Consider the following 23,222-nt stretch of genomic DNA (forward strand, 5'->3'; position numbering starts at 1 on the left):
GCTCCTGGTCAGTGCGCTCCATCTACACATGAGCTTAGGTTTTACATATTTTAAATTTATCTTCCCCTCTGACCTCTTGCCAACCTCCACACGAGGTTGCATGCATTAATGACTGTTTTCCGTCTGTGAGCCATAATCAGAATAAACAGATCATTCTACATTGGCAAGCTGAAAGTAGTGCAGTACCACAGATCAACAAGTGGGCCCAGCCATTCACATTATAATGAACAAAGAAAATTACAGGCCCTTCGGCTTTCCAAACCTGCACCGGTCCAGATCCTCTATCTAAACCAGTTGCCTATTTTTTAAGGGTGTGTATCTCTCTGCTCTCTGCCTTTTCACGTATCTGTCCAAATACTGCTTAAATGAAGCTATTGTACCCACCTCTACCACCTCCACTGGCAATACTTTCCAGGCACCCACCACCCTCTGCGTAAAGAACACTCTATACATATCCCCTCTCAGCCTGAGACCCCGATAGAAACCTTCTTGCTATCCACTCTGTCTATACCTCTCATGGTTTTGTAGGCCTTGGTCACAACACCTTCATACTCTGTCTTCCTAAATGAAAATAACCCGAATCTACTCAATCTTTCTTCATAGCTAGCGCCCGCCATACCAGGCAACATTCTGGTGAACCTCCTCTGCACCCTCTCCAAAGCATCCACATCCTTTTGGTAACGTGGCGATCAGAACCATATGCAGTATTCCAAATATGGCCAAACCAAAGTCCTGTAATATTACCTGCCAAGTCAATATCCTGTCCAATGAAGGAAAGCATGCCATATACCTTCTGGACCACTCTATCGACCTTCAGAGTACAATGGACCTGAACACCCAGATCACTCTGTTCAACAATTTTCCCCAGGACTTCTCCATTTACCATATAGTTCACTCTTGAATTGGATCTCCCAAAATGCATCGCCTCACGTTTACCCAGATTGAACTCCATCTGCCATTTCTCCACCCGACTCTTCAATCTGTCTGCTGCATTATCTGGCAGTCCTCTTCACTATCTGCCACTCCACCAATCTTAGTGTCATCTGCAAACCTGCTAGTCAGAACACCTATACCTTCCTCCAGATCATTGACAATATGTATCAATGGTTTTCAGGTTAGGACCAAATGTAATGTTTCCAAATTTATGAATACCAATTGGGACTGTACATTATGAAGATGATGTAAAGCAGCTTCAGAAGAAATTAGACAGAGCCACTACATGGCAAGTAAAGTATTATGAGTGAAAAGAATGGGAGGTTATTTACTTTGGCTGAAGCAACAGATATTCAGATTATTTCTTAAATGACGAGGTTCAAAAGTATTGTTTACAAAGGAATCTAGGTGCCTTTTCACTAAGTCACTGAAAGCCTATACGCTGGTGTAAGAAGCTATTAGGAAGCTTAACAGAATGTTTGCCTTTATGTTACAGAATTGGAATACTGCTATCATGAATTCTTGCTTCAATTGTATAAGGACTTGGTCAGATTACACCTGGAGTACTGAGAAGCTTTAGTCTTCTTAGCTTGAGAAAAATATTATTTCCACAGAGGAATGCCACAGAGTTTCATCAGACTGGTCCTAGGATGGTGGGGCTGTCCGATGGAAAACAACATGTATCTGTATTTTCTACAATTTCAAAGAATGGGTGGTGATCTCTGATGAATTCTGGTGATTATGAATTTAATATCTGCAGATATTAAAGACTGTATTTCAGCAAAGGAGGTAATGAATATCACATGAAACATCACCAATGACTGCAGTAGCAGTGTGGCCATAAAATAATTTGAATTAAGTAACTTAATATCAAAACCTATGTAAAACAACTGGCTTGTGAAATGTTTTTACTTTTTTTTCATACAATCATATTTTCTTCTAGATATCCCAACCACTAAAGCACATGCAATGTGGTTAAGTTCACTGATCTCTCATAGAAACAGGAGCTATACCTATAGACAGCTGCTAGTTTCCTCGCAGTTTTACAAAGCACATCTATCATTACAAAAATATATCAAGTTGAGAAAGCATAAAATGGAATTGCATAAATATTATGCTTACTGTTTGAGCATCAGCAAAACTGGAAGCTAATTTTGGCTGAAGAATTTTTTCCTGTGTTCCCTCAACTAGTTGATGGCTGCTGTTACTACCCCAAACATATACTTCACATGTTTCTGACACCACAGGAGCATCTCCGTTCTGTAAGCTATCGGGGCTAGCACATGTTCTGGAGTAGTCAGAAGCCATTCGACAAACCTATGAACAAAGAGTTAAGGAAAGTCATTAATTTCAAGCTTCATAATTCCAAATTATAAACAACAAATGGTCACATGGCTAATCTCAATGCTAGAAAAAGACAGCACGCATATACACACACTCACAAAGCAGGAAAGAATTAAGAAAAATACTTGCACCTCTATTCCAGACTAATATCCTTGCTTTAACTGAGTCTATACTGCAAAAGCAATTTGATGGATATGTCAGCATACTGATGGCATGGGAAAGTGCTTTATGAAATACAGGTATGCTTATTTTCCAAAATAAGTACTTTAAGCATAATACATTGTTTCAAAATTATGAATAACCAAAGGAAATTTCCGACAAACCTCTTCAAAGAGGCACAGAGCTGCCTCATACAATGAGCATAAACCATCGTGTGTCCTAGTGGGTTCTCGCCATTGACTCCTATCAGCTGATGCACCCTGTAAAAATCAAAGTTTGCACTGTTAAAAATATCAAATATAATTTAACATAGTTGGAGCCTGAACAACAAATTAGAAGCAGTTGTAAGTGAAATCATTAGCCAAGTGAAACAGCAAAACAACAAAAGAGCATAATTATATTTACCATTCAGAGAAAGAAACACACAAAGACACTTCAAAAAGAAGAAAGCGGAGTAAAGAAAGTGGCTAAGAACCCATCAAAAGAGGCATGTTCAGGGAGGAGCATTGTGAGTTAAGAGAAGTTAAAGTTGCCTTCAAGTGAACTGGAAAATGAGCATCCTACAACAGAAACTATGTTGACATTGTGCAGACAAAGTAAAGACAACACCAGATCTGACAATTTCAGAAAGTGGAAAGATTTCCCTCCTCCCCTTTGGTAGGGAAATCATTGGACCAATTCTGAGGGACAGGATTAATCAACACTCGGATAAGCAGATATAAATCAGGGATAGGCAGCATAGGTTTATTGGAGGGAGATCCTGTCTATTTTAATTGAGTATACTTTTGAAAAGTCACTCAATACATTGACGAGGGCAGTGCAGTTGACGTGGGTTACATGGTCTTCAGTAAGGCCTTTGACAAAGAACAAAAGAAAATTACAACAAATTACAAAGGCCTTTCAGCTTTTCAAGCCTGTGCCAATCAAGATACTCTATCCAAACCTGTCACCTACTTTCTATGGATCTATATCCCTTTGCTTCCTGCCCATTCATGTATCTGTCGAAATACATCTTAAATGTCACTATCATGTGCACCTCTTCCACCTCTGCTGACAACATGTTCCAGGCACCCACCACCCTCCACATAAAGAACTTTTCACGCATACCTCCCTTAAACTTTTCGCCTCTCGACTTGAACTCATGACCCCCAGTAATTGAGTCCGCACAATGGGAAAAAAGCTTCTTGTTATCCACCCTGTATATACATTTCATGATTTTATAGATCTCAATCAGGTCCCCCTCAACCTTTGACTTTCTAATGAAAATAGGTTGAGTAGGTTAAGACTTTCTTCATAGCTAGTGCCCTCCATACCAGGAAACGTCCTGGTGAACCGTCTCTGCACCTTTGCCAAAGCTTTTGGTAATGTTTCGACCAGAATTATATGCAGTATTCCAAATGTGTCCAAAGGCCAAGGTTCCCCCATGGCAGGCTGGTCCAAAAGGTATGAGCCCATGGGATCCAAGGCAAGTTGGCCAACTGGATCCAAAACTGCCTGTAAACATGAGGCATAGGGTGATGGCGAAGGGTTGGTTTTGAAACTAAAAGCCTGTGATCAGTGGTGTTCCACAAAAATTAGTGCTTGTACTCTAGCTGTTTGTCATCTACAACTTGGATGTGACTTCAGAAGATATAATTACTAAGTTTGCACATCATGAGGAGGATGGTCTCAGGTTACAGCGTGATATTGATCAATTGGTAAATTGGGCAGAGAAAGGGCAGATGGAATTTAATCCTGGTAAGTGATGCCTTTTGGGAGGTCTAATTAGGGAAAAACATACGCAATGAATGGTAAGTTTCTAGGGGGTACTGAGGAACTAAGAGACATTGGTGTACAAGTCCACACATCCCTGAAAGTGTCAGCACAGGTAGCTGGGTGTAGGTGGAATGTTTGCCTTCATTAGCCAAGGTGGTGAACATCGAAACAGGCTAGTCTTGTTACAACTGGTTAGGCCACAGTATTGTGTGCACTTCTGGTTGCCACACTATGGAAGGATATGACTGTACTGTAGGTGGTGCAGAAGGAGATTCAAAATGTTACATGAGATGAAAGGTCATAGTTATGAGAGATTGGAAAGTCTGAGCATATTGTCCCTGGAGCAGAAATAGTTGGCAGGGAGGTGGAGGCGGGGTGGGTGAGCAGGGGCAGGAACTGATTGAAACATACAAAATCAAGAGAGACATATATAGTGCAGATCATGAGAATCTTTTCCCCATAGTAGATGTGCCTAAGATTAGAGGGCGTAAGTCTAAAGTGAGGAGCAAATAGTTTACAGGGGTCTATTCATAACATTGAACAATAAAGGAAAAACCACACAGCTAAGGATTGCCCACTTTCTCCAGGGAATAAAAGTCTCAACCTCTCCAGTCTCTCCTGATAACTCAAAACTTCTAGCACCTCTCCTATAATGTGCATTCTTTTCAAGATACGAGTATTTATTTCCCAGCGTTCTCTAGCTTCCATGACTTGTTCCATAGTAAATACTGACGAGATATATTTGTTTAGGATCCCACCACAGCCTATGGCTCCACATAGATGAAAGAGGACAGTAAAAAAAGACAGAGAACTTAGTGGCACTGTATAAAGACGACAATCTCTCCCTCAATGTCAGTGGAAGAAAGTGACGACTGCAGATACTGTAGATCAGAGTCAAGAGTGTGGTGCTGGCTGCATCAGAGGAACAGGAGAATTCCCATTTCCGGATTATCCGCTCAATTCCTGATGAAGGGCTTATGCCGAAATGTTGATTCTCCTGCTCCTCAGCTTCAGCCTGACCTATTGTACTTTTCCAGCACCACACTCTCGACTCTCCCTCAATGTAAACAAAACAAAGGAGTTGGTAATCAACTTCAGGAAATACAGTGGGGAGGGGGGTGTGGGGGTGGGGATGGGGTTCATGTCCCTATTTATATCAATGGTGCTGAGATAGAGATGATAGAGAACTACAAGTTCCTAGGAGTAATTATCACCAATGATCTATTCTGGTCCATTTGCATCGATGCTACAGTCCAGAAAGCACACCAATGCCTCTACTTCATCAGAAGCCTAAGGAAATTTGGCATGTCCTCAATGACTCTTTCCAATTTTTACAAATGCACCATAGATAGCATCCTATCAGGATGCACCACAGCATGCATGGCAACTGCTGTGCCCAAGACTGCAAGAAATTACAGAAAATTGTGAATGCAGCCCAATCCATCAAATAAACCAGCCCTCTTTCCATTGATTCTGCCTTTACTTCCCACTGCTTTGGGAAAACAGCCAACACAATCAAGGACCCCAACCCAGATACTGACGTTTAACTACATGGACAAACTGATTCAAGAACAGCTTTTTCCCTGCTGTTATCAGACTTTTGACAACCCCTGAACTCCCAGCCTGTCTATACCTGACAGAAGCCTCAATTTCTTTCTTAACCGGAGCCTCAATATGGATGCAGGTTTGTTCGCTTAGCTGGGAAGGTTCATGTTCAGACGTATCGTGACCATACTAGGTTAATATTTTCAGTGAGCCTCCGGATGAACCATTACTGATGATTCCTGCTTTCTATTTACATGGTTGGGTTTCTTTGGGTTGGTCATGTCATTTCCTATGGTCATGTCATTTGCTGTTCTTTTTGTCAGGGGGTGATAAATCAGGTCCAAAATGTGTCTGTTGATAAAGTTCTGGTTGGAATGCCATGCTTCTAGACAAACAGAGACACACACAAGAATTCCTAGAAGCATGGTTTTCCAACCTGAACTCTATCAACAAATGTATTGTTTTGGACCAGATTTACCACCTCCTGAGAAAAAGAACAGGAAATGGTGTCACCACAGGAAATGACATCACCACCCCCAAAGAAGCCCAAACATAGAAATAGAAAGCAGGAAGAATCAACAGTGCTTTGTCCGGAGACTCACTGAAGGGGTTACAAAACGTCTGAACATGAACATTTCAGTTCAGCTAGCAAAACTACATCCAGAACCTCAACCTGGGCTACAAATCTTGGAACTCGCTAGAGCCTCAATATTTCTAGTCATCCAGTTTCCCTACTCCTGCCAGCCTTACCTTTCATATTAACAGGAGTATACTGACCATGAACTCTCGTTATCATTTTTTTTTCCACAGAGAATGGTTCGCATATGGAAGAATGGGTTGCACCTGAACTGAAGGGGCACCTATATCCTGGCGAGGAGGTTTGCTAGAGAGCTGGGGGGGGAGCAGGGTTGAGTGAGCCTGAGTTACAGATCAGATGATGCAGTAGGTAGTAAACAGTGTGCACAGAGTCTGTGAGGAAGGATAGTGACTTGATCAGTCAGTGTGATGGGCTGAAGTATGTCTACTTTAATGCAAAAGTATCAGGAACAAGGGTGATGACCTCAGAGCATGAATCAGTACTTGGAACTACGATGTAATGGCCATTAAGGAGACTTGAAAATCACAGAGGCAGGAATAGTTGTTGGACTTTCCAGGATTTAGATGTTTCAAAAGGAATAAAGGGGGCAGGTAAATGAAATAGAGGTGGGGCATTGCTGATCAGAGATAGTATGACAGCTGCACAAAGGGATAGCGTCAGGGAGGGTTCGTCTACAGAGTCAGAATGGGTGTAAGACAGAAACAGGAAGGGAGCAGTGACTTTATTGGGGGTTTTCTACAGAGCCCCCAATAGCAACAGAGACACAGAGGAGCAGATTGGGAGGCAGACTTTGCAAAAATGCAGAACAGGGCTGTTGTCACAGGTGACTTGAACTTTCCTAATATTGATAGGAACCCACTTAGTTTGAATAGTTTGAACGGTGCAGTTCTTGTCAGGTGTGTCCAAGGAAGGGTTCTTGACGCAATATGTAGATAGGTCAACTAAAGGAGAGGCCATACTGGATTTGGTGCTTGGCAACAAACCATGCCAGGTATAAGATCTCTCAGTGGGACAGTATTTCAGTTTCAGTGATCACAACTCCCTGACCTTTACTACAGTTATGGAGAGGGATAGGAGAAGATGGTATGGGAACATATTTAATTGGGGGTGGGAGAATTACAATCCAATTAGGCAAGAAATGGGGTGCCTAAATTGAGAAGAGATGTTCTCAGAGAAATGCACCACAGAAATGTGGAGGTTGTGTGGGAAACATTTGCTGAGTGCTGGAAACAACAGATATAGAATATCTAATCAAGAGAAAGAAGGAAGCTTACTTAAGGTTGAGGAGGCAAAGATCAGACAGGGCTTTAAAGGGTTACAAGGTAGCCAGGAAGGAACTTAAGAATGGAGTTAAGAGAGCTACAAGGGGACATGTAAAAGCTTTAGCAGGTAACATTAAGGAAAATCTTAAGGCATTCTACACTTACTTGAGAAACAACAGTGAAGGTAGGGCTGATTGGGGTAGTGAAAGGATCTTGTTTCTGGATTTGGAGGAAGTAGGGGAGGTCCTGAATGAATACTTTTCTTCAGTATTCACTACAGAGGGGGACTTTGATGTTTTTGAGAACAACATAAAACAAACTGATATGCCAGAACAGATTGATGTTAGGAAGTAGGATGTGCTGAAAATTTGGAAAAACATAAGGATAGACAAATCTCCTAGGCCAGATGGAATATATCCACGATTACTACAGGAAGTGTGGGATGAGATTGCTGCGCCTTTGATGATGATCTTTGTGTTTTCACTGTCCACCTTGAGTCATGCCAGATGACTGGAGGGTGGCAAATGTTATTCCTTGCTCAAGAAAGGGAATAGGGATAACCCTGGGAATTACAGACCATTCAGTCTTGTGTCAGTGGTGGGCAAAGTATTGGAAAGAATTCTGATAGACAAGATTTATGATTATTTGGAAAAGCATAGTCTGATTAGAGACAGTCAGCAAGGGTTTGTGAGGGGCAGGTCATGCCTCACAAACCTTACTGAATTCTTTGAGGATGTGACAAAACAGCAGCGGATGTGGTGTATTTGGATTTTAGCAAGACGTTTCCTGTGATAGGCTCATTCAGAAAGTAAGGCGACATTCCCTGGACACAGGGAAATTTGGCTGTCTGGATAAAGAATTGGCTGGCCCTTAGATCAGTTTTGCGATCTGTGCTCTTTGTGATTTTTATAAATGAGTTAGATGACAAAGTGGAAGGGTGGGTTAGTAAGTTTGCTGATGACACAAAGGTCAGCGGAGTTGTGGATAGTTTGCAGGGCTGCTGTAGGTTGCAATGGGACATTGGCAGGATGCAGAACTGGGCTGATAAGTGGCAGATAGAGTTCAACTTGGAAAAGTGTGAAGTTATTCATTTTGGAGAGGTGAATTTGAATGTGGAATACAGGGTTAAAGGCAGGATTCTTGGCAGTGTGGAGGAACAGAGGGATCTTGGGTTCCGTGTCCAAAGATCCCTCAAAGTTGCCACCCAAGTTAATAGGGCTATTAAAAAGGTGTATGGTGTGTTGGCTTTCATTAGCAGGGCGATTGAGGTTATGAGCTGCAAGGGTTATGCTGCAGCTCTATAGAGCCCTGGTTCGACCATACTTGTAATATTGTGTTCAATTCTAGTCACCCCATTATAGGAAAGATGTGGAAGCTTTAGAGCGGGTGCAGAGGAGATTTACCTCAGGATGCTGCCTAGACTGGAGGGCATATCTTATGAAAAAAGGTTGAGGGAGCTAAGGCTGTTCTCATTGGAGCAAAGAAGAATGAGAGGTGACTTGATAGAGGTGTACAAGATGTTGACAGGCATAGATAGACAGCATAGCCAGAGAAGTTTTCCTAAGGCGGGAAGGTCTATCATGAGGGGACACAATTTTAAGGTAATTGGAGGAAGGTTTAGGGGAGACATCAGAAATAGGTTCTTTACAAAGAGTGTGGTAGGTGCATGGAATGCTCTACCAGCAGTGATGGTAGAGTCAGATACATTAGGGACATTTAAGCGACTCTTGGATTGGCACATGGAAGATATCTTTCATTTTACTATGTTTGTTAGTCTGATCTTATGACTTGGAGGTTCCAGTGTTGTACTGGGGTGGACAAGGTTAAAAAAAAAATCACACAACACCAGGTTATAGTCCGATAGGTTTATTTGGAAGCACTAGCTTTCTAAACGCTGCTCCTTCATCAGGTGGACGTGGTGCTCCTTCATCAGGTTCGTTGGCTGATGAAGGAGCAACACTTCGAAAGCTACTGCTTCCAAATAGACCTCTTAGACTATAACCTGGTGTTGTGTGATTATTTTTTTAAAACTTAGTCTAATCTTAGAGTAGGATAAAAGTCCGGTAGAATATCGAGGGCCAAAGGGCCTATACTGTGCTGTGCTGTTCTATGATTGATGTTCCATGTTCATTCCTGAGGAAATGGTGGATGTAGACACAGTTATAATGTTTAAAAGTCACGTTAGGTAAGTACGTGAATGGGAAAGGCTCAGAGGGATATGAGCCAGTAGCAGGCAGGTGAACCCAGTTTAGTTTGGGATCACATTCAGCATGCATTGGTTGGTCCAAAGGGTCCGTTTCCACGCTGCATAACTCTCTATCTGGGCTGGTGGGCTAAGGAATTGCAGAAGAAGTTTAGTTCAGATAAATGGGAGGTGTTGCATTTTGGTACGACAAACCAGGACAAGATCTACACAGTGAATGGTTGGGCTCTATGGAGAGTTGAACAGAGAGACTTCAGGGTGCAGCTACATATTTCCTTGAAAGTGGTACCACAGGTAGAAAAGACTGGTGATGGCAGCATTTGGCATGCTTGTCTTCATCGATCTGAGTATTAAGTAGAGTTCAGACATGCAAGACATTGGCAAGACCACATTTGCAATATTGCATTGTTGCGGACTCTGCAAAGGAAGGAAGTTATTAATTAGAAAGGGTGCAAAAAGGATTTACAAAGGTGTTACCAAGGCTGGAAGGTTTAAGTTATAAAGGAGAGGTTTGATAGGCTAGGACCTTTTTCCCTTGAACGCAGGGGACTGAAGGGTTGATAAAATCATGAAGTACATAGAAAAGGTAGATGGGCACAACAGTGGCTAGCACTGCTGCCTCACAATACCCAGGTTCAATTCCAGCCGCGGGCAACTGTCTGTGTGGCGTTTGCACATTCTTCCCATGTGTGCATGGGTTTCCTCTGGGTGCTCTGGTTTCCTCCCACAGTCCAAAGATGTGCAGGTCAGGTGAACTGGCCATGCCAAATTGGCCATAGTGTTAGGTGAATTAGTCAGAGGGAAATGGGTCTGAATGGGTTACTCTTTGGAGGGTCAGTGATGACTGGTTGGGCTGAAGGGCCTGTTTCCACAATGTAGATAATCTAATCTAATCTAATCTAAACCAAGGTCCTTTCCCCTGGGTAGGAAAAGGTTTAAGGTAATTATGTGGAGGTGCCAGTGTTGGATTGAGTTCTGTTTTGACACGATCACTTGTTGTGATCTCTCTACCTTAAACTGTTTTGGATTACTTGTTACTTTGGTTAGACTTTCATCATGTGACTCATATCTTTCATGTTATTGCAGCCATTTGGTTTATCTCTTGCCCCATCTTATTTTTGATTTTTTTGTAATTATCTCTCTGCCTTAATTAATGGAATCACATGTCATCCCTTCACTTACCATTCAGCTGTTGATACTTTACTCACACCATTTAACACTTTGATCACCTGCAAAGAGTCATTATTCAGCCTTTCAATACTCCACTCACACCATCTTTTGACACTTTTAATTAACTGGAGTTATCCCTCCGTCTATAAATTCTGTGCTTGTGCACTTCCATTCACTTCACCTGACAAAGGAGCAGTGCTTTGAAAGCTTGTGATTTCAAATAAATCTGGCGGACTATAACCTGGTGTCATATGACTTCTGACTAGATTTAAGGTGAAAAGGGAAAAATTTAAAAGTGACCCTTTTTGACACAAAGAGTGCTGCATATTTGGAACAAGCTGCCAGAGGCACATACAATTACAACATTTGAAAGTCATTTGGACAGGTACACGATGGGACAGGTTTACAGGATTTTGGTTAAACACAGGCAAGTGGGACTAGTTCAGTTTAGAGAACCTGGTTGGCATGGACCAAATGGGCCAAAGGGTTTGCTCCTGTGTGGCGAGACTCTGACTCTACATTTCCATCCATGTCCCAAGTTCACGGTGTTGCCTGCCAACCTCTTGCAATGCCAGAAATACAGCTTAATTCATCAGTCTTCCCTCATTACCTGCCATGGTCTTCGCTGCCCAGTCTATTTAATTTGTACTCAAACTTCTGAACTAACAAGTTTCAAAATTGCTTACGACTAACTGCGACCATTTTAAACCACCCTCATTGGTTAAGGTATCACCCTGAGAAAGAACCCACCAACAAAACTTGGCTGCTAACCGTCAATCAGAATTAATGGGGACAATCACTAAAGCAACACCTCAACCAAAGACAAGCTACTAACTAATCAAGCCCTCTGTTCACATGCGGTTTTAATCCTTAAATTTGTATTCTTCTGAAATGTCCTGAGAAGTGCAAGACGAAAAACTTCATAGAGTCATAGACATGTACAATATGGAAACAGACCCTTCGGTCCAATCGTTCATACCGACCAGATATCCCAACCCAATCTAGTCCCACCTGCCAGCACCTGGCCCATATCCCTCCAAACCCTTCCTATTCATATACCCATCCAAATGCCTCTTAAATGTTGCAATTGTACCAGCCTCCACCACATCCTCTGGCACCTCATTCCATACATGTACCACCCTCTGTGTGAAAAAGTTGCCTCTCGGGACCCTTTTATATCTTTCCCCTCTCACCCTAAACCCATGCCCTCTAGTTCAGGACTCCCCGACCCCACGGAAAAGACTTTGCCTATTTATCTCATCTGTGCCCGTCATAATTTTGTAAACCTCTATAAGGTCACCCCTCAGTCTCCGACACTGCAGGGAAAACAGCCCCAGCCTGTTCAGCCTCTACCTATATTTCAAATCCTCCAACCCTGGCAACATCCTTGTAAATCTTTTCTGAACCCTTTCAAGTTTCACAACATCTTTCTGATAGGGAGGAGACCAGAATTGCACACAACATTCCAACACTGGCCTAACCAATGTCCTGTACAGCCGCAACATGACCTCCCAACTCCTGTACTCAATACTCTGACCAATAAAAGAAAGCATACCAAACTCCTTCTTCATTATCTACCTACCTGCAACTCCACTTTCAAGGAGTTATGAACCTGCACTCCAAGGTATCTTTGTTCAGCCACACTCCGTAGGACTTTACCATTAAATGTATAAGTCCTGCTAAGATTTGCTTTCCCAAAATGCAGCACCTCGTATTTATCTGAATTAAACTCCATCTGCCACTTCTCAGCCCATTGGCCCATCTGATCAAGATCCTGTTGTAATCTCCACAAAAATGTTTTCCAAAAATACTTAAATTCTGTACAACAGAATGTCAATTTCAAAATGAATATATTTTTTTTAAAAATCCTTCATTGTGAAAATCAAGCAACTGGTTTGAACAATTAATTAGCTAATTTTATATGCAATGCACTTAACGTTCTTAACAAACAAAGGCAGCACTTCCTTTAAGAGTTCATACACACAACACAGAAATACAAGTATTCAACCCAGTTTGAAGGGTATCAGTTATGGCAAGAGATTAGACAACTTGGTTTGATTTCACTTGAATGTCAAAGGATGATAGGAGTTTACAAAATTATGAGAGGTGTGGATAAAATGGAGCGTGGGAATCATTTTACCCAGAGTAGAAAATTCAATCACTGGGGACATAAGCTTAAGGTAAAGGAGAGGGGAGGGGCATTTTTTTTTAAAAACAGAAGATGATAGGTGCCTGGAATGTACTACCAGAGGAAGTGGTGGAGGTGGATACAGCAGCAATGTTTAAAGGCAACTTGATATTGATATAAATAGGCAAAGATAGTTTAGAAAGTTATTGTGTGTCGATGCAACCTTGATGGGTCGAAGGGTATGTTCCTGTGCTGTACATAGTCCTGCTGCACCAGCCTGTGAAACTATTCTGAAGCCAATCTGACTGATACTATTCTATTTTCATCCATATGTCTATCCAATGACCATTTAAATGCCCTTAAATTTGGCAATTCTACTACTGTTGCATTCAAGCCGTTCCACATCCCTAATACTCTCCGAGTCAAAAAACTACCTCTGACATCTGTTCTATACCTATCACCCCTCAATTTAAAGCTAAATCCCCTTGTGTTAGCCATCACCATCCACGAAAAAAGGTTCTCACTGTCCATCATATTGAATCCACTGATTTTCTTGTATGTTCAATTAAGTCACCTCTCAACCTTCTTCTCTCGAACATAAACAGCCTCAAGTCACTCAGCTTTTCCTCGTAAGACCTTCCCTCCATACTAGGCAACATCCTAGTAAATGTCCTCTGAACCCTTTCCAAAGCTTCCACATCCTTCCAAAAATGCAGCGACAAGAACTGTAGGCGATACTCCAGCATGACCTCACAGCTCTGAAATTCAATCTCTCAACTAATAAAAGCTAACACACAACATGTCTTCTTCACAACCCTACAAACGTGGGTGGCAACTTTCAGGGAACCATGTAAATGGACTTGAGATTAGGGCAGCATGGTGGCTCAGTGCCAGAGACTCGGGTTCAATTCCAGCCTCGGGAAAATGTCTGTTAGAGTTTGCACATTCTCCCCATGTCTGCATGGTTTTTCTACCACAATCCACAGATGTGCAGGTTAGATTAATTGGCCATGTTAAATTGCCCATAGTGTTTAGTGATGTGTAGGTTAGATGCATTAGTCAGGGGTAAATATAGGGTAGGGGAATACATCTGAGTGGGTTACTCTTCGGATGGTCAGTGTGGACTTGTTGGGCCGAAGGGCCTGTTTCCACACTGTAGGGATTCTAATTCTAACCTCTCTGCTCAGAATCTTACTAAGAATCTTACCATTAGCCCAGTACTCTGCATTCCTGTTACTCCTTCCAAAGCAAATCACCTCACACTTTCTCATATTAAACTCCATTTGTCACCTCTCAGCCCAGCTCTGCAGCTTATCTATATCCCTCTGTAACCTACAACATCCTTTAGCACTATCCACAACTCCACCGACCTTAGTGTCCTCCGCAAATTTACTAACCCATCCTTCTATGCCCTCAGCCAGGTCATTTATAAAAATGACAAACAGCAGTGGTCCCAAAACAGATCCTTGCAGTACACCACTAGAACTCCAGGATGAACATTTCCCATCAATCACCATCCTCTGTCTTCTTTCAGCTTGCCAATTTCTGATCTGTATTATTCTTTGTTCTTTCAGTAAATTGCTATTTTCTCATAGCAGTCCCTTAACCATCTGTTCAGCCTCTCATTTTGCTAATCCAGATTTTCCTCTTGTTAAAAATGATTTGGTCATTGCAACTTCGAACATGTGCTGGCTTTCTAACCAATTTCTGTTGAATTGTTTCCTCCAAGATGATATGTTCACAGCTGAGATTTTAAAAAAAACCTTGTTGCTATCAAATAGGTGAAGTGATTTGTTTGAATTTAACACCAGTGGCTCATAAACATCATTGTTTGCTCATTCTGACTGACTGATGAATTCTTCTGTGAAATTTGTTTTACATGAAATACATTATTCAAAAGAAATACATTCCTCTAAGTCAAACAAAAAATGTTTTTGACACATAAGATCTAGTTCATGCAAAGAAATTGTTCATAAGAATCAAAAAAAAATTGTAAATAATCAAACAATTAAGTTTGAATGAGGCAAGTGAATTAGACTATCTGATACAGGGTACCAGGGTATAGATTCCAAATACATACCAAAGAGCGTCTCATTTGTACAAGAATGTTCATGAAGCAATCATGACTGATCATTCCTTCTCGATTCATGGGCAGTTTTGTTTTCTCCATGGTGCTAACTACAGCCGATGCAGCCAAAGCCATTTCTATCCATTCCAGAAGATATCGTAGAGAACCACGTTGGGCTGCAAGTCCAAGTAGCAACTCTGAAGCTAATCTTCGTCCCAAAATATCTGCGCCTGAGTTTGGCATTGTGACTCCTTTTAAGAATGTTGTCACTTGGGACAAGCAGTCCAGTCCCATTGCTGGAATTTTACTTTCATTTGCTAAAGATAATGGTGGCAATGAGCTTATCACACCTATTGCTGTATGAATAACATCATTACAGAGGTTCAATCCTGGCACCGTTGAAGGCATCAGCCAACTCTGTCGTAATAGTGCAAACAATAGACTTAATCCGGTCCGAACTCCCATCTCTATTAGAGCATCCGTACTGGATCTTGGGCGTTCACTTACAGAATGGATGTCTGTTGCTCCAGAACTACTTTCAGGTGAATGCTGTTGCTGCTTGACTTTACCTTTATCATGGTATTTGTTGGATAGAGCATAAAAAACACGCTGTAACACCAACAAGCGCTTCCGAAGGGATGCTGCAAATGGAGAATCAGAGCAAACCATCTTCGCCAGAGCCAGCTGGCTACTAAGGAGAGCATCTAGATAGTGTTCTTGCTCATCGCTAGAGAGGGACTCACGTTCAAAATCTGGTAACTGAGGTCCCTTAAGGCAGAGTACTTGCTGTGGTAATGGTACCACTTCCTTACTGCTAACTAGCTTATTGTACAAAATAGAAACACCTTCTCTTGTAGCAATGGACTCACTGTCCTCCGTAATCCAAGAGCTATTGAGATGCTCTAACCATTTTAGCTTCACTGGTGGAATCATGAGTGCCATGATTGGTCACTTTATTGCCATTAGTCCTAAAAAAGATTAAAAAAAAATTATATTTTGGTAAAATCACAAACAAACAATTCTTGCAAACTGAAATGATCCTTTACACTCAGTAAAAACCATGAAATCTAAAATGTCAAAATAAAAGGCCCTTCAGCCTGTCAAACACAAGTATTTATTCAAGTCCCAATTTCCTGCCATTTATGCCTATAAAATAAATAAATATTTAGATGAGATTTTCTGCCTCTGCCATCCTCACAGGCAGCAAGTTGCAAATTCCCACCACTACCCTGTGAATAGGAAAAGGTTTTCTCACATCCCTCTAAACCTCTTGCCCCTTACCTTAAATCTATGGCACCTGATTATTTATTTGTCAAACAAGTAGAGTAGCTCCTTCCTGTCTAAACTTCTCCTAACTTTGTACATCTCAATCATATCCCCTTCAGTCTCCTCTGTAGCAAGAGCAGCAATCCTAATCTATCCAATCTCTCATCATAACTGAAAGTCTCCTTTGCCCCCTCTCCGCTGCAATCATCTCCTAATAAATTGGATTTCAGAACTGCACACAATACTGTAATTGTGGGCTTACCAACAATTTATGTAAGAACAAGCAAGGACTGCAGATGCTGGAAATCAGAGTCGAAAAGTGTGGTCCTGGAAAAGCACAGCAAGTTAGGCAGCATCCAAGGAGTAGGAGAATCGATATTTTGGGCATAAACCCTTCATCAGGAATTCTCCCGTTCTTCAGATGCTAACTGGCCTACTTGCTTTTCCAGAACCACACTTTTTGACAAACATTTATTTAGCTCCAGCTTAACACTCCTGCTCTTAAACTCCATGCAATGGCTGATCATCATCAATGGTCCCTCACAGACAATAATGACTCTCTTCTACTCTGAGGGTGAGCCTGCAGGTGGTACACAGACCAATGCAGCGTCTGCAGGCTCTGTTACACTTTGGGCTAATAAAGAGAAGTAACCCAAATGCCTTCTTAACCACTCTATGTACCTGTCCACTATGTGAAGTGTCTAGTAGACATACACATCAAGGTCCATCTGCTCTTCAAGCTTCTCAGGGTCCTATCATTCATCATGTATTCTCTTCAGGACACCACGCCCTCTACCTCCTCCATGATTTTCGCTTCCCCGGCCCCCAACGCCTTATCTTCACCATGGACATCCAGTCCCTATACACCTCCATCCCCCATCACGAAGGCCTCAAAGCCCTTCGCTACTTCCTTTCCCGCCGAACCAACCAGTACCCTTCCACTAACACCCTCTTTCGACTGACTGAACTAGTCCCCACTCTGAACAACTTCTCTTTCCGATCCTCCCACTTCCTCCAAACCAAAGGAGAAGCCATGGGCACCCGCACTGGCCCCAGCTATGCCTGCCTCTTCGTCGGATATGTGGAACAGTCCATCTTCCGCACCACCCCCCACCTTTTCCTCCACTACATCGATGACTGTATCAGCGCTACCTCGTGCTCCCACGAGGAGGTTGAACAGTTCATCCACTTTACTAACACCTTCCACCCCAACCTCAAATTTACCTGGACCATCTCAGACTCCTCCCTCCCCTTCCTGGACCTCTCCATTTCTATCTCGGGCGACTGAATCAACATGGACATTTACTATAAATCAACCGACTCCCACAGCTACCTAGATTACACCTCCTCCCACCCTGCCCCCTGGAAAAGCGCCATCCCATATTCACAATTCCTTCACCTCCGCCGCATCTGCTCCCAGGAGGAGCAATTCCAATACCGAACAACCCAGGTGGCCTCCTTCTTCAAAGACCGCAATTTCCCCTCAGACATGGTTGACAATGTTCTCCACCGCATCTCCTCCACTTCCCACTCTTCCACCATTGAACCCCGCCCCTCCAATCGCCACCAAGACAGAACCCCACTGGTCCTCACCTACCACCCCACCAACCTCCAGTATCATCCTTCGTCATTTCCGCCACCTCCAGAGAGACCCCATCATCGAGGATATCTTTCCCTCCCCTCCTCTATCAGCATTCCGGAAAGACCACTCCCTCCGCAACTCCCTCAACAGGTCCACACCCCCCCACCAACCCAACCTCCCTTCCCGGCACATTCCCCTGCAACCGCAAGAAATGCAAAACTTGCGCCCACACCTCCCCCCTCAATTCCCTCCAAGGCCCCAAGGGATCCTTCCATATCCGTCACAAATTCACCTGTACCTTCAGACACAACATTTACTGCATCCGCTGCACCGATGTGGCCTCCTCTACATTGCGGAACGTTTCAGAGAACATCTCTGGGACACCCGCACCAACCAACACAACCGCCCCGTGGCTGAACACTTTAACTCCCCCCCCCACTCAGCCAAGGACATGCAGGTCCTTGGCCTCCTCCATCGCCAGACCATGGCAACACGACGCCGGAAGGAAGAGCGCCTCATCTTCCGCCTAGGAACCCTCCAACTACAAGGGATGAATGCAGATTTCTCCAGCTTCCTCACTTCCCCCCCCCCCCCACCTTATTTCAGTCCCACTCAGCACCGCCTTCTTAACCTGCAATCTTCTTCCCGACCTCTCCGCCCCCACCCCATCTCTGGCCTATCACCCTCACTTTAACCTCCTTCTACCTATCGCATTCCCAACGCCCCTCCCCCAAGTCCTTCCTCCCTACCTTTTATCTTAGCCTGCTTGGCACACCTTCCTCATTCCTGAAGAAGGGCTTATGCCCGAAACGTAAATTTTCCTGCTCCTTGGATGCTGCCTGACCTGCTGCGCTTTTCCAACAACACTTTTTTCAGCTCATCATGTATTCCCTTGCCATGTTTCCTGCCCAACTGCATCATCTCACACTTTTCCAGATTGAAATCCCTCTGCCAGTGATCAGCCCATCTGAACAGCCCACCTTGATGTTGTAGAACAGATCCTAAAGCCCATCTGTACAAACAGTGAAAAATACCTGACAATCAACCTAAACCCATTTACCAGCAACTGGCCCATAGCCTTGAAATGTTACGATATGCTTAAGTCCAGGTACTTTTAAAAAGGATGTGAGGCAATATGCTCCTAGGTAGCGCATTCCAGAATTCACAACCCTCTGAGTAATAAGATTTATCCTCACATCCCAATTAAACTTTCTGTCCCTCATCTTGAACCTGTGTCCTTTTTGACTGACTCTTCACCTAAGGAGATGGTTGCTCCTTATCCACTCTGTCCATGCCTGTCATAATCTAGTTCACCTTAAATAGATTGCTCCTTGTCTTCTCTGTTTCAACAAAACCAACCCAAGTCTATCCAACCTTCCCTCATAACTTAAATATTTCAGCCCAGATAGCATTCTGGTCAATATCCTCTGCACCCCCTCCAATGTAATCCCATTCTTTCTTTAATGTGGCAACGAGAACAGCACATAGTATTGTGTAGCAGCTGTGGTCTCATCAAAGTTCTATACAACTCCAACATAACTTTTGGGCATTTGGTGATATAAGCCTTGAATGGTAAAGGGAAGTATCCCATATGCCTTTTCCACTACCATAGTAACATGCTCTTCCGCCTTTAGGGATTGTGGACAAACACCCCAAGGTGCCTTTTTCCACAGTACTTCCTCGTGCCATGCCATTCATTGAGTGCTTCCTTGTCAAATTAAAGATGTATAAATTCTACCTGCAACTTATTGGCCATTTGACCGTCCTATTTACATACTCTTGTAGCCCAAAACACTCAATTGTGTCCACACAACCAATCTTTGTCATCTGCAATCTTAGTGAGCTAAAGTTATCCTCGTCACTATTTGTCACCTCACCAATTTTGCATCATCTGCGAACTTAATCAATCATCCAACATTCAAGTTTACGGTGTAGAATTAAATAGAAATTATAATTATTTCTACATACAACACAGTTTTGAAAAATTATTTTTCCTTAGCCTTATCTAGTGAATAATTTACAACAAAACATCTTCATGAGGAAATGTATATGTAAAGAAGTATCCTTGAACACGGGTGAGGTCCCAGAGGACTGGAGAATTGCTAATGTCCCCTTTTTAAGGGTAGCAGGGATAATCCAGGTAATTATAGACCAGTGAAGCCTGACATCACTGGTATGGAATCTGCTGCACAACATACTAAGGGATAGGGTCTACTCCTATTTGGAAAAAAATGGGCTTATCAGTGATAGGCAACATGGTTTTATGCAGGGAAGGTCATGTCTTACAAACCAAATAAAATTCTTCGAGGAAATGTCAAAGTTGATCAATAAGAGAAGGGTTGTAAATTTCCTACTACAGGTTTAATTGGAAGCACTCACTTTCGGAGCTCTGTGGAGTGCACAATTGTAAGACACAGAATTTTTTGCAAAAGTTTACAGTGTGATGTAACTGAAATTATATATTGAAAAACTACTTTGATTGTTAAGTCTCTCATCTGTTAGGATGAGCATGATAGTTTTACTTCTTTCATATGTAAATCACAAAACTTTTTTTTAAAAGTTACATTCTCAGGTTAACTGTAACAATTGGTGTCAGGCCAGATAAGATCTTGAAGGTGTTAGCCCTCTGTGTTCTGTTGGTTGTGCCATAATAGACTGATTAGATTAGAGCAGGGACAGGAATGGTTGTTGCAGGTTCCAGGATTTAGATGTTTCAGTAGAAACAGAGAAGATGGTAAAAGAGGGGGAGGTGTGGCATTGCTGGTCAAGGACAGTATTACAGTTGCAGAAAGGATGTTTGGGGACTCGTCAACTGAGGTAGTATGGGCTGAAGTTAGAAACAGGAAAGGAGAGGTCATCCTGTTGGGGGATTTCTATAGGTCTCCGAATAGTTCCAGAGATGTAGAGGTAAGGATAGCAAAGATGATTTTCGATAGGAGAGAGACAGGGTGGTTGTCATGGGGGACTTCAACTTTCCAAATATTGACTGGGAACCCAATAGTACGAGTACAATAGCTGGGTCGGTTTTTGTCCAGTGTGTGCAGGAGGACTTCCTGACACAGTATGTAGACAGACTAAGGAGTGAAGCCACATTAGATTTGGTAACGGGTAATGAGCCCAGCCAGGTGTTACGACTTGGAAGTAAGTGAGAACTTTGGTGATAGCGATCACAATTCTGTTATGTTTACTTTAGTGATAGAAAGGGATAGGTGTATACCACTGGGCAAGAGTTACAGCTGGGGGAAAGGAAATTACGATGCGAGTGGCAAGATTTACAAAGCATAGGATGGGGAAGGAAACTGCAGGGGATGGGCACATTAGAAATGTGGAGCTTATTCAAGGAAAAGCTACTGTGTGTCCTAGATAAGTATGTACCTGTCAGGCAGGGAGGAAGCTTGAGAGCACGAGAGGTGTGGTTTACGAAGGAAGTGGAACCTCTGGTAAAGAGGAAGACGACGACTTATGTTAAGATGAGATGTGAAGGCTCAGTTAGGGCGCTTGACGGTTATAAGGTAGTCAGGAAAGGCCTAAAAAGAGCGCGCTCAGAAGAGCCAGGAAGACACATGAGAAGTTGAGAAGTTGTTGGCAGATAGGACCAGGGCAAACCTTAAGGCTTTCTACAGGTATTTAAGGAATAAAAGAATGACAAGAGTAAGATTAGGGCTAATCAAGGATAACAGTGGGAAGTTGTGTATAGAGTCAGAGGAGATAGGAGAAGCACTAAATGAATATTTTTCAACAGTATTCACTCTAGAAAATGACAATATTATCGAGGAGAATACTGAGATACAGGCTACTAGACTAGGTGGGATTGAGGTTCACAACGAAGAGGTATTAGAAATTCTGCAGAGTGTGAAAATAGATAAGTCCCTTGGGCCAGATGGGATTTATCCTAGGATCTTCTGGGAAGCCAGGGAGGAGATTGCCGAGCCTTTGGCATTGATCTTCAAATCATCATTGTCTACAGGAATAATACCAGAAGACTGGAGGATAGCAAATGTGGTTCCCCTGTTCAAGAAGGGGAGTAGAGACAACCCTGGTAATTACAGACCAGAGAGCCTTACCTTCATTTGTTGGTAAAGTGTTGGAAAAGGTTAGAAGAGATAGGATTTATAATCATCTTGAAAAGAATAATTTGCTTAGGGATAGTCAGCAAGGTTTTGTGAAGGGTAGGTCATGCCTCACAAACCTGTCTGAGTTGTTTGAGAAGGTGACCAAACAGGTAGATGAGAGTAAACCAGTTGATGTGCTGTATATGGATTTCAGCAAGGCATTCGATAAGGTTCCCCACAGTAGGCTGTTGTACAAAATGCGGAGGAATAGGATTGTGGGAGATATGGCAGTTTGGATCAGTAAGTGGCTTGCAGAACGAAGACAGAGGGTCGTGGTTGATGGGAAATGTTCATCTTGGATTCCAGTTACTAGTGGTGTACCGCAAGGGTCGGTGTTGGGTCCACTGCTGTTCGTCATTTTTATAAACAACCTGGATGAGGGCATAGAAGGGTGGGTTAGTAAATTTGCAGACGACACTAAGGTCGGTGGAGTTGTGGATAGTGACGAGGGATGTTGTAGGTTACAGAGAGACATAGATAAGCTGCAGAGATGGGCTGAGAGGTGACAAATGGAATTTAATGCGGACAAGTGTGAGGTGATTCACTTTGGTCGGAGTAACCAGAATGCAAAGTACTGGGCTAATGGTAAAATTCTTGGTAGTGTAGGTGAGCAGAGAGATCTCAGTGTCCATGTACACAGATCCTTGAAAGTTGCCAACCAGGTTGACAGGGTTGTTAAGAAGGCATCCAGTGTTTTAGCTTTTATTAATAGAGGGATCGAGTTCCGAACCATGAGGTTATGCTACAGCTGTACAAAACTCCAGTGCAGCCGCACTTGGGAGTACTGTGTACAGTTCTGGTCACCACATTATAAGATGGGTGTGAAAGCTTTGGAAAGGGTGCAGAGGAGATTTACTACGATGTTGCCTGGTATGGAGGGAAGGTCTTATGAGGAAAGGCTGAGGGACTTGAGGCTGTTTTCGTTAGAGAGAAGTAGGTTGAGAGGTGACTTAATAGAGACATATAAGATAATCAGAGGGTTAGATAGGGTGGACAGGGAGAGCCTTTTTCCAAGTATGGTGACAGTGAGCACGAGGGGGCATAGCTTTAAATTGAGGGGTGATAGATATAGGACAGGTGTCAGACATAGTTTCTTT

The 23,222-nt window shown here is 42.8% G+C and overlaps 1 protein-coding gene across 1 annotated transcript in view; it reads right to left on the reverse strand.

Annotated features, from left to right (window-relative positions):
* herc1 (HECT and RLD domain containing E3 ubiquitin protein ligase family member 1) overlaps positions 1 to 23,222 on the reverse strand; it is a 445,291-nt gene that overhangs the window by 401,767 nt on the left and 20,302 nt on the right. Inside the window, exons 2-4 of the mRNA XM_060853924.1 lie at positions 15,178 to 16,133; positions 2,601 to 2,696; positions 2,056 to 2,250 (exon numbers count right to left, since the gene is read on the reverse strand). Of these exons, the coding sequence (XP_060709907.1) occupies positions 2,056 to 2,250; positions 2,601 to 2,696; positions 15,178 to 16,107 (1,221 nt within the window). The 5' untranslated portion in view covers positions 16,108 to 16,133. The remainder of the gene's footprint in view (positions 1 to 2,055; positions 2,251 to 2,600; positions 2,697 to 15,177; positions 16,134 to 23,222) is intronic.

The sequence above is a fragment of the Hemiscyllium ocellatum genome, chromosome 42 (assembly GCF_020745735.1).
Source record: "Hemiscyllium ocellatum isolate sHemOce1 chromosome 42, sHemOce1.pat.X.cur, whole genome shotgun sequence".
In the NCBI taxonomy this organism is placed as follows: domain Eukaryota; kingdom Metazoa; phylum Chordata; class Chondrichthyes; order Orectolobiformes; family Hemiscylliidae; genus Hemiscyllium; species Hemiscyllium ocellatum.